General features: G+C 39.8%; 1 protein-coding gene across 1 annotated transcript in view; it reads left to right on the forward strand.

Moving 5' to 3' along the window:
• LOC127581443 (caspase-1-like) overlaps positions 1 to 12,769 on the forward strand; it is a 38,957-nt gene that overhangs the window by 9,721 nt on the left and 16,467 nt on the right. Inside the window, exons 2-4 of the mRNA XM_052035868.1 lie at positions 1,420 to 1,692; positions 4,236 to 4,351; positions 9,187 to 9,363. Coding sequence (XP_051891828.1) covers positions 1,420 to 1,692; positions 4,236 to 4,351; positions 9,187 to 9,363 — 566 coding nt within the window. The remainder of the gene's footprint in view (positions 1 to 1,419; positions 1,693 to 4,235; positions 4,352 to 9,186; positions 9,364 to 12,769) is intronic.

The raw sequence follows: 12,769 nt of genomic DNA on the forward strand, positions 1-12,769 counted from the left end.
TCCTTACTCAACACTATGATGCTGAAGAAACTCAGCAGGCCAGACAACATTCGTGGAGAAAAGCAGGCGGTCACCGTTTTGGGTCAGGACCCTTCTTCCTAAATGCTATGACCCAAAACGTTGATATCCTGAAGAAGGGTCCTGACCTGAAATGTTGACCGCCTGCTGTCCTGAAGAAGGGTCCTGACCCAAAATGTTGACTAGCTGCTTTTCTCCACAGATGCTGCCTGCCCTGCTGAGTTCCTCCAGCATCATTGTGTTTTTCGTCTAGATCCCAGCATCTGCAGTCCTTTGTTTCTGTACATCCTTGCTCCATTCAGGTGCAGTCGCATATGTGTGGATTTGCTTGAGACTGTTGGCTTCACTAGTCGTGGTACTGTCAGAATCAGAATCAGCTTTCATCTCACTGGCACGTGACGTGAAATTTGTTGTTTTGTAGCATCATTAGACTGTCACCACAATGCTTGAAAAATTGTTTGCATCTTTATTAATTTCCACAGTAGGCCTGCAAGTGATTTCCTTTGGCATGGGCAGCGAGTGCCCTAATAGTTACAAACTCCATTAGAAAGAGATCCACTGCCTTGCGGTAAGGAGAATCCAGGACAACTGGAGATCCCTATCAATTACTCTTCTGTCTTCACAACAATTGGGATCTCAATGTTTTTCCACAGGGATTTTGGAGGCTGAGCAGTCTTGAGAACTGACCTTATGGGTAACCTGATCAAAAATACGAGATTTTGTACGATGCAGCCCAAGGTCATTAAAACATACAACCGTCTCTCCATGATATTCTCAGTCCATGGAGAAGAACTGGTTTAGTAATAATTTGTTCAATGATGCTGTAAGGTAAAAATTTTAGTCATATTTTGCATACTGATGTTTTCCGGTCACATTGATTAAAGGTTTTATTCACAGATTCTGTAAATTAACACCGTTAGTAACTATCTAACTCACTGAGCCTGTACATTAGCACAGTTAGTTTCTTTTTAATTCATGCTTCTGCAGTGGCACTGTCAGTGATACTCTACTTTACGTTAACACTGTTGGCGGCAATACTTCACCTAAAATCCAAATAATATCTGTACAATTAATCTACTCAGAAACCCTGTCCAGCAATGTTTGGCAAATTCTTCAGTTAACATATGTAATAATTTTGTGTAAATCCTCCACTGCTGTATCACGAATCACCAGGCATTGTATTTTGACTTCCTAACTGTGCAGTACACAGTCACTGGGTGAATTCTTCCTTACTGATCCTGCACAGTAACATGGTTATTAATATGACACTCATTTAGTCTGTGTAAATCCTCACTCATTGAAGCTGTATATTAACATTATACACCTACATCCAGCTCAGTTGTATTTAAAGTGACACAGTAGAATAACAAAAAAAAATCAAAAATTCTTTTCTTATTTCAGACAAGAAGCTGAAACGACTGAGGATAGATCTGGTGAATGGTCTCACCAAGGGTGTCATTGCGGATCTGGTGGATGAAATGCAGGGAGCAGAAGTGATCAACACCTCTGAATGTGAAGAGATTCTCCAAGCAAATGTAACAACCAAAGACAAGGCCAGAGGTCTTATTGATATTGTGTCGAGAAAGGGACCTCGAGCCAGTGAAAAACTAATTCAGAGTCTGAATAATGCAGATAAAGAGTTGTGCAACAAGCTGGGCCTTTCCCCCATGGAAAGTAGGTGAACAAATAAAAAAGTGATGATGGGATTAGCAACTAAGTATGAACAAAGCATTCAGAGAAGAACCAAGATAATTTCTTATAAAGTGATAATTCCATTCAAGCAACAATCCCATGTTATGGGCTGTGTGGTCACACTGTTGGTGCCAAGCCAGGGAGACAGGTACTTGCCCTCTCAGTCCCAGACAAGGGACTCTGTGTTTGCAGTGTCAGAACTGTGTGCATGTACTATCAGTCTTGGAGCCTATGTGCTCAGGCTATTAGTCCCAAACCAAATGAGCCATATGTTGACCAATCACCAGGCATTGTACTTTGACTATTTTGACTTCCTGTGTATAGTACACAATCACTGGGTGAATTCCCCATTTCTACGTCCCAGATTAGGAACGGAAGCATCTATCTGGATGCACAGTGCTCATCTGGATTTGTGAGAAAATGAATGTGCACATTAGTTGCAGACAAATCAGGATAGATGATCCGCCTGGATGCACTCTCCCTGTGTAATTGTATTTCAGGCACCTTGTTTCTCTTTGATCTGGTCTTGTTTTGTACTGAAGTTTTGTTCAATGCCCAATCCTAATCTGTGACAAAAGTAAATCTAATTCATTCTTTATGAAATAAATGAACTAAGTCCTTATGTTTTAAATCTGTCTAATGTGTGTGTTTAATGTATTTCTTTATTTTACGTATCAGGTATTTCCATCCCAAGGGATTTTAAATGTTTAGTAGTTTCCTTAGACTAGATTTGCTGGCAATAAATCTGATCTCTAAATAATCTGGAGCTGATCTAACAGTTTATTGTCATTGCTCATTCTGTTTCTTTTAAAATAAGAATCTGAATGTTATAAATCACATTGGAAAATACTGTAAATCATTCCAACTGATTTGCAGTGAACATAATTATAAATTACTCAAGAGTAGGAAATGATTTAGGATGCAGGACCAGAATTCCTTGATTGTTTTAACATACTTCAATCTTTTTAATGATCCACTGTGTACTTAATAAAAGCATATTCTTCGAGGTAATGATATGTGCCAACCAAACCAGAGGAACTGTGTGCCGTGGAGTTTAACCTGAAGCAGTGTAACCGGAAACCAATGAACTCCAGCAGTTATATCCCCAAACCCTCTAGTTCTTGGCCACTCACAGGTCTTAAACCATCAAGCAGCCCGTGATTCCAAGTTCATTGACCAAGCAGTCCATTCCAGGCAATAATTCATCCAGTAGTAATTCTGTATCAGGCCTGGATCCAGCCTAACAGACTGACTCTCCGAACCTATTGACCCACCTATATTTGTTCACTCAGACCATGCCCCATTCAGAAGCAATGTATTCAGACCAGTGGTGGGCACTGCCAGTGGTGCAGTTAACACTGCTGCTTTATAGCTCCAGGGACCCAGGTCAATTTTGACCATGGGTGCTTTCCTTGTTGAGTTTGAATGTTCTCCCCATGACTGCTGGGTGTTCCGGGTTCCTCTCCATAGATATGTACTAGGTTAATTGGCTGTAAGTTCATTCTTAATGTAGACAAAAGTGACAAAATACTCAGAGGAGTGTTGATTGGCGTGTGAGTGAATAAAATTGCAGAGCTATAGGGAAATAAGGAGAGTGGGAGTGGACTGATGGGATTGCTGCACTGGGAGCTGGCTCAGGCCACTAGACTGAATGGCTGCTGGTGTCATAAGTAAATAAACCATGACTCATTCAGTAGCCCACCCCTAGCCTTTGAAACATTCAATAGACAATCTGTCCAGACCCTGACCTGTGCAGGGTAGACTCACTCCCAAGCCATAACCTGTACATTAGCAAAGTACATACAGGCCATAATCTGCCCTGTAGCCTGTCATTCCCAGAACCTGACTGCCCAGTGACCAATAATTTCCAAGCCATGATTCATACAGTGGTCAGTCCAAACCTGCTTTGACCAGCAGCCTCTCATTCTCAAGTCATAGCTGTCCAACAGCTGTTACCCTGACCATGGCCCACCAAGTAATCAGACCATGACTGGCCTAGCATCTGTCATTCCCAAATTATTACCAGATGTAACATCTGGACTCTCAGGTCATGATCCATTCACCACCTGAACATCCCCAGATCATGACTAGTCCAGCAATCGTGCATGTTCCACAGGACAGCGAAACTTTCCTAGGGCACTCTGGCTGTCATTCTCTGCCAACACACGCCTGCTACAATTACATGTCTTTCAGTATTGCTTCTCCACACTGCATGAGCCTTTGGTGCACCCAGATGAATATGGCAGAAATTTTTTTCTGATTATTGTCTTTGCAGTGCTTAATGGTCATTTTATGTTAAAGACCTTAATGTGTCACATCTAAATACGTAACAACAAGTGAGGTCAGCAGCTTGTACAGATACACAGCTCCCAGGACTCCATTGGTGAATTTCTTATTGCAGGTTCTGTACTGATGCTGGACTGAAGTTAAGATGTTCTGTTTGTAAGAAACTAAGTGTGTGTGTACAGTTGCTTCATGTTTGTAAGTTGCAGTAAAAAGGAATCTCTTATTTCTGTGCTTTACAGACATGGGATCATCTGTCCCACCCACTCCACCAGCACCAGTGGTCCCCAAAACTGGTGAGTGGATAACTCCATGTGTACAGCAGCAATATGATGAGCTTTCTCAGAAGACAAAGGAGGTACTGTACTAATGTTCTGAGCTAGTGTATCGATGCAGTCAGTGAGATACACTCAATGAAACTGAATGCGGTTACAGTTGTGGCTTCTGAGCTTAATGAGAGATGCAATGAAAAGCACTTGGAACAAATTATATTTGATATTTATGGTAATTCCCCCAGCACTATAACATTAAAGCATCATGTGGCACTAACCTGCATTGCATTTTTGGAATGACAAATCCCACATGGAAGAAGTCATTGGAACCATCTTGACTCTGCATATAGTGGCTTCCTATCAGAACTGTCTCAAGCATTTTCCTTCTTTTTGTTGTCATGTGCTTTTGTATTTTTCTTACTGTGTTTAGTTAATACCTCATCAAGTAATGCAGAGTGAAAGTAACTGGAATAGAATTGGTAAAAGGAGATGGTTTTGCTGTGCTTAGCAGAGATTAAATAATGTCAGCAGAAAATAAGTATTGCATTTATCAATGAGATAGAAATAAATTTGTAGCATAGGAATAAGAGATTAAAAAATTCATATCACCTTACAATAGAAGAAGAAAAATCAAACTAATTTAAAATGTGCAAAAAATTATATTACTATCATTAGGTATTTTTACTAGTCCAAAAGTAATTGTTCAGAAGAGTTAAGTCGGAAATAAGAGAATGTCATATGTACAATGTGTGTAAGAATCAAACAAGGGAGGATTCATTTCTAGAGCTGGTATCAGGGAATTAACCAAAGAAGATACCATAGGTGAATCTAGGCAATGGTGATCACAATGTAATGTTATCAGGAGAATAGGTGAGACAAAAAATGCATGCAGAGAGCAGGGTAATTGACTGGAGAAAATCTGACTTTGTGAATAGAAACTGGGAAACAAAATGAACAATGATATTGACAAAAATGCTTGAGTACAACAGTGGGAAACAATTAGAATAGTGCTCAACAGACCCCAGGGAAAATATATTCCACCAAAAAAGAAACAAAATAAGCACTGATGAGGCAGCAAGGATGAATACAGCATACATGTACAGCGATTCTGTACTTAACACTGTTGTGTTCTTAAAAAATGGGACTTTAGGTCAAACCATTTTAACCAAATCCAATTTTCTCATAAGAATTATTGTACAAACTGGTTAAGTTCTTCTTGGCATTCCTCATAGTAAAATTAAGTTGGAATACTGTATCTGTACAGTATATTCCTAAATTAACTAGCATAAAATAAAATTCTATATATGAAATAAATGTACATTGAAATTTAAATAAGATAATGCTGGTTGGTAGAGTTAGGGTGAGGTTGGGGGGTAAGTGGTGAGGTAATGGGACAAGGGGCAGGATTGTCTGTTTCTTCATCTGATGATATAATAGTGGCCTCTTTCTCCCTCCGATCTTGCCTCTTCTTGAAGACCTTATCCAAAGGCTGTTTCTTTTGTTGGTAAAGCTCCTTACAGCCATTAATGTCATCATTAATTGCTCTACTCATTTTGAAGCTGAGTTCTCTGTTTGGATTGTCCTCAGTGAAGGTTTCCTTCGATTCTTCAATAAGCTGAAAATCTTTTGATAATCATGTTATTGTTAACATTAATAGGGATGGTGTTTTTGTTCACTTTTCTTCTAAAGCTCATTGTATTTCTAGTCATAATAAGTCATCATTCAACAATTCTTCTCCTCGGGACTCGAACAATTCCATCACGTTAGCCTGCTCAAGCTCTTCAAAGTCAATTTCCTTGACAAAGTTGATAACACGTTAAGCTATGAGATGAACACGATCAAATCCTTTGAGGACATTGACATGTTTGGGCCACATTCTTAGCCGCACACCGTTTGTACATACTGATTTAATTTTATCTCACAGGTCAGCACTAGTTTTGATAACCTTGAGAATATTATAGTCATGCCAAAGCCCTTGATTGTTGGCTCATTTTCACCATTGGTGTGCTTGATGAGCAGAGAGAAGGAACAATGTAAGTAACATTGTTATTTCCTCTTGATACATGGGCTGTATCAATGAAATGTTGCATGGCAGGAAAACAACCTTAACATTTTTCAATAAATCGTCAGTTCGATAGGATGATCTGGAGTATTATCTAAGATAGGTAATAGCTTAAAGTTGAGATTTTCTTTGGCACACTGTTTCTTCCAAGCTGGCATGTGGGGAAAAACATTCTTGAAAGATTGAGTCTGCTATTCAGGCTTTCTTATTTGATTACTAAATGGCACACAGATATCCTTTAGAATAGACCTTTGAAGTCCTTGGTACTTCTGAGTGGTACTTATAATGACTTCCAACATTCCCACCAAACAGAGGAATTAAACAGTTTTTCTCAGATTTACATCCTGATGTAGTCCTTTCCTCTGCAGAAAGATATATTCTTTGAGTCATATATTTCCAATAAAACCCTGTCTCATCAGTGCTAAAGACTTGTAATGTGTAGCATTCTTCAGTATTTTTGATACATATTTATAAAGAATTGGTTCACTAAATCACAAAGAAAAATTATCGATCACTTGCTTAACACATCACTTCAGCCTGATACACCAAACAACTATTGTCATACATCAAAATGCCCAACCAATCAATTCACATATTCCAAAGTCTGGATCAAACCATCTTGACATCTCATACATAGAATAATCCACCTATACCACCAAATGTCCAGTTACATGTTTCTTGTTGGATATTCCAAAAAAAAGTCCTCAGTAATAAGGATCAAAATTCTACATTTCTCTGTATAGGGTCATCTGCACAGCGAACTGCAGATTGGTTTACTAGACTGTTCCAAGTCTTTTTTTAATGTCACATGGTGTCACAGAAATTATGGCATAGGAGAAGGTACTTCTGCAGATGCTAGATCTTTAACACTGGAGCCTTCTAATGCAATCCTTTTCCCTGCTCTTTCCCCAGCCCTTGTTATGTTTTTCCATTTGAAATGGTGTGGTATTCTTCCTACCTCAAATAGACACCCGTGCCAATGTAATCTGTACTTGCTTTGCTCACAATCTTTTTCCCCACAGTACATTCCTCAACAAATGGATTATCAAGCTGAGTAGCAAAAGCTCCATCCAAGATACTTCCACACTACCAACAGCCCACTGGCAAGTTTTGTTTCTAAATTCAACCGAAACAAATCAACAAATTGTTCTGTGTGGGGTAGAACAGAAGAACATAAGAAAACAGGAGCAGGAGTAGGCCACTCAGTTCCTCAAGTCTGCCCCACCATTCTATATGATCATGGCTAATCTGCCCCAGGCCTCATCTCCTCTTCAGCAGTTCCTCATAGCCCTTACTTCCCTCACTTTTTGAAAAAAATTATCTATCCCCTCTTCAAACTCCTCCAGTGAAGCAGTCTCCATAACAGTTGGGGATAGTGAATTTCTGAGGTCACTACCCTCTGTGAGAAGTTCCTATTCACCTCAGTTTTAAAAGACTGCCCTCTTAATTTGCAGCTATGTCGGCTCATTTGATATTTTCCTTCTAGTGGAAATATCTCAACATCTACCCCATTATAACCCCTTAGGATCTTAAATATTACAATTAGATCACCCCTCATTCTTATAAACTCCAAATAATGTAGGTATAACTTCTTTAGCCACTCATGATATAACAATCCTCTCACCCCAGAAATTAGCCTAGTGAATCTCTTATGGACTCTCTCCTGTACTAATATATTCTTTCTTAAATAAGGGGCCAAAACTGTGAATTGTATTCCAGGTGTGACTTCACCTGTACCTTGTAAACACCTGTAATAGGTGGGTCATTGCTTTGGTAACTAACCAACAGACTAAACGCTTGAACTGAGAAAGTTAGTGCTTTTAACTTGAGGAGATAAACTCTGAACCTGCCTAAACCAATGTAGCCATACAGTGAATATTGGAAGGTGTGCCAGTCTCCAGATGATGGTGCATTATCCCCCAAGTACATTGTATGTGACTCATAAAATTTATTTTTGATTTATTTTTTTCCATAGTGTTAACACCTTGCTGGAATATGTACCTAAATGTGTTAACTGCCCTTTCCATCAAATTAAAGCCATTCCTTCATATGCTGGGAGGATATTCAGCTGTGAGAGACCTCACAGCTCAGCTCAGACATCCGATCAGTATCCACAAATAGGGGAAGTTGAGCAAGGATAACAGGATAATACCTGGGATTCTTTATCACCTTAGCCTTGACAAGGACAGTGGTCTACTAAATCCTTTCTATTGCTACTCTGATTGAAGTCTGTTTACTCAGTTTGTCAGGAGCCAAACATGAGACTTATAGTCAGCAACACACAAGGCATCTTCAGTATAAATAACCTCTTTAAACCACATCCTCAGTCTGCTTTTTGGACACAATGGGCTGCCCATATAAGGGAATGATCATTCCCTTGGGTACTATTTAAGTCTACCTATCTCTATATGTGCAGTCAGCTGGTCACTGCTGGTCCCTGTTGAAACCAGCCACACTTAGACATACTTAGTAAAACCTTGGATATAAAGTGAAACAGACTTTATATAAAACTTCAATATTAGGCAGAACTCTGAAAGCAGGATTTCATGTGAAAAAAACATTAAAGGTTAATTGTACTTTTTATATACATGGCCAATCCATTTAAACAAGGTCATAATGTATCACCACAAAGCTTCAGTTAAACCACAGGTTGACATTGTGAACAGTTCTGAGCACTGCTTTATTCAAAAGGCGCAGTGCAGATTCACAGGTGGTGAAATATCATTGACATGATTATAGTAGATTGTGTGATTTAGATGGGTGGAGATTAATGGCATTTCTGAGTTGCCAAACCTACAAGTAAATTTGTGCCAATTGGAGAGTTAAAGCCCCAAATCGCATCCTTAACTTTTCTTCTAGGTATACCCAATGTTGCCAAGGCACAGCAGGAAGCGTCTGGCCCTAATGATTAACAACATTGAGTTTACGAATCCTAATATGACAAGGCACGGTGCAGAGGTGGATGAAGATCAAATGCAGAAACTGCTGAATGGCTTTGGGTACGAAGTGGAACGGCACAATAATTTAACAGCAAAGGTAAAGGTCTTGCATACTACCTGGCATGCAATAGACAACTCAGTACACTCCCAGTAAATCTGCATGTGGCTTGACCGCGTTCTCTAACACGGTCAATTTTATTTCCTCAGGATGTCCTGCATATAACAGTAAAGATCATTTCTAACATCCTCCTAAGCTGCTTCAGATGGATTTGATGCAGTTGTCTGATCAGGACTAATTATTTTATTTGTTTCTTTGCTTTAAATTAAGTTTTCAAGAGTCAGAAGAAGAACAAAGGGGTGCTGATAAACTCTTTGGTCCCACAGAATGGCTAACAAAAAAGTCTTGAATGTGAGTTGCTCCACAGAATCCACACAAACTGACCAGTTCTACCCTAACAGTGAGGACTCTAAGAAACTCGAACAAAGATACTTGTGGCATAGAGCAAAAGCTATTCCTTTTCAAGTCAATGATATGGTAATTGATTCCACAAACATCATATAATTGATTTTATTTTTAATGTGCAATCAAGTATCATAATAGAAAGTTAAGTCCAATATTAACCTGCAAATTCATCTGTTGAAAGTGTACTATGAGGGAGAAAGAATTACCTTATTAACAGAAATGCCTGGCAGAAATCCTGGAGTTTCTTCTTATTTATTCATTTTTCATGATGTGAACTCACTGGCAAGGCCTCAATTTAAACCACTTCCTTGATTGCCCAAGAGAAGGTGGTGGTAGGTGTCTTTTTGCTCTGCCGCAGTCCTTCTCATGAAGATTCTCCTGCAGTGCTGTTGGGCAGTGTCTTCTTGGAAAAGGTGCCAATCAAGCTGCTGTTTATCCTGGATATTAACAAGCTTTTTGAGAGTTGTTGCAATTGCACTCTTCCCGAGCAACTGGAGAATATTCCATCACAACTGCTCAAGAAAATAGGAGCAGGAATAAACCACCAGACTCAACAACCCAGCCCCGCCATTCAATACGATTATGGCTGATCTATGCTGACTTCAATTCCTCTTCTGTGCCATTCCCCATAACCTTCAGTTCCTCGATATTTCTATTATCTACCTCCACCTTAAATATATCTAATGATCTGCCTTCCACCACTCTTGAGGCAGAGAATTCCAGAGGTTCACTGCCCTCTGAGAGAAGATTTCTACCCACCTAGTTTTAAATGACTGACCCCTTATTTTGTAGCTACGTCCCCTTGTTTGTGACTGTCCCATTAGTAAAAACATCTCAACATATTCCCTATTAAGTCCCCTTAGTTTGAATAAGGTCATCACTCATTCTTCTAAACTTCAAGGGACACAGACCCAAACTGTCTACCCTCTCTTGCTCAGACCAACCCTCCCATCCCAGGAATTAGCCTGATGTATCTCCTTCGGACTGCCTCCAAAGCTACTATATCCTTTTTTAGTTAAGGGGACTGAAACTGCACAATATTCCAGATGTGGCCTCACCTACACCCTATATAACTGTAACAATGCTTCCCTATTCTTAAACTCCAACCCCTTTGCAATAAAGACCAATGTGCTATTTGCCTTCTTAAATACTTGTTGGATCTGTTAGCTATCTTTTTGTGATTCATGTACCAGAACACCTAGATAATCTGCCTTTTTATTTATCTTACTGAAATGCATGACCCCACACTTCCCCACATTAAACTCCATCTGCCAGGCTTTAGCCCAGTTGCTCAATCTATCTATAACCCATTGCAGAATCATGATATCCTCATCACAACATGCCCTTCTACCAATTTTCATATCATCAGCAGCAAACCTGAAAACATTTTGTTCCCGCCTCCGGATCATTAATGTAAATGGACAATTGAGGACCAAAATCCAATCCCTGGGGTACTCCACTTGTTACATCCCTCAGCCTGAAAAGGAACCATTTATTCTGACTCTATGTGACAGCCAGTTTTCAATCCATACTAAACCACTTTCTCCGCTACCTTAATGCACCAGTATCTTCCACATCACCTTGTTAAATGCTTTTTGGTGATATAAATACACTACATCTACAGGTTCCCCTCTATCAAATTTCCCTGTCACATGCAGATATGAACTTCTTCATTTGCTGATGAGTTGCAAATGGAGTTGGACATTGTGCAATTGTCAGTGAACATTCACACTTCTGACCTTATGATGGAATGAAGATGACTGGTTGAGAAGCTGAACATGGATATAGGTTGCTGCCCTGGGACTGGGCTGATTGACTCCTACAATAATGACTATTTTCCTTTGTGGAAGGTATGACTCCAGCCACTGGGTGTTTTCCCTCTTGTGTCTTTGACTCAATTGTTACCAGAGCTCCTCGATGCCACATTTGATCAAATGCTGCCTTGATGTCAAGGGTCAACACTCTCACGTCACTTGTGAAATTCAGTTCTTTGGTCCATGTTTGGACCGGGGAGCCAAATCATCTTGCCAAGACCCAAACTGTGCTTAGTTACTGAAATGGAAAATAACTACAGATACTGAAAATCTGAAATAAAAACAGAAAATGCTGGGGATACTCAGCAGGTTAGGCAGCATCCTTGGAGAGAGAAAGAAAACTCATGAAACATTAATTCTGCTTTTCTCTCTCCACATGTGCTACATGACCTGTTGAGTATTCCCTTTTCCGTTTTTATCCATGAATCTTTTCCTCTGTCTGCTTGGCCTTGAAGGCCATGAATAATGGCTGGTGCTGCTCCCTGCATTTCTCTTGGAGTTGTCATGTGGTGAAGATCATGTCCACTGTGCCTGTAGTTGGACAGAATTCACACTGTGATTCAGGTTACAGCTTTTTGGCTACGAGGAAGAGACAGTTGAAAAACCCCTTCGTAGTTACTACAATTGGACTTGCCTCCTTTCTTGAAAATTGTCATAATCACTGAAGTCCCCTGGAATATCCTTTTCTTCCCAGATGTTAACAGCTTCTGTAGGCTTTGAGTTGACAGTTTGTGTGTGAAGCGCCGTGTGAGAAGAGCCAGCTTTCTGAGATCCTTGAGATTTAACATTGGTTGCCTTGCACCAATGCTTCAGATGATGCTGATATTTTGGGGCCAAGATGATTGGAATAATAGAGTGGATTAGGCAGTTGTCAATCCAGCAGTCATCAATGTCATGCACAGATGATGTAGGCATCTTCGTGGTCCCTTGCTCAGCCTAGCAGGTGCCAGTGCTTGGAACTGGGGGTATTGCCATGATAACTTGCACTTGTCTTTCTGACAAAACAGGAAGTTTGTTATGAAGACTAAACTGAAACACCGTGTCCTGCAGATTAGGTAGCTGTATATTTCATCATTATGTTAATTTATGGCTCGTATATATTTGTGGACAGTATTTCTTGAGAATATCCCATAATTTTCAGACTCTGCTAACAGTGTAGCACAATCAAACCTTGCTGAATAGACTTGTACATTCCAGTTGATTTTTTTATTGTGGCAGATGTTGGC

Source organism: Pristis pectinata, chromosome 21 (assembly GCF_009764475.1).
Source record: "Pristis pectinata isolate sPriPec2 chromosome 21, sPriPec2.1.pri, whole genome shotgun sequence".
Classification (NCBI taxonomy): Eukaryota; Metazoa; Chordata; class Chondrichthyes; order Rhinopristiformes; family Pristidae; genus Pristis; species Pristis pectinata.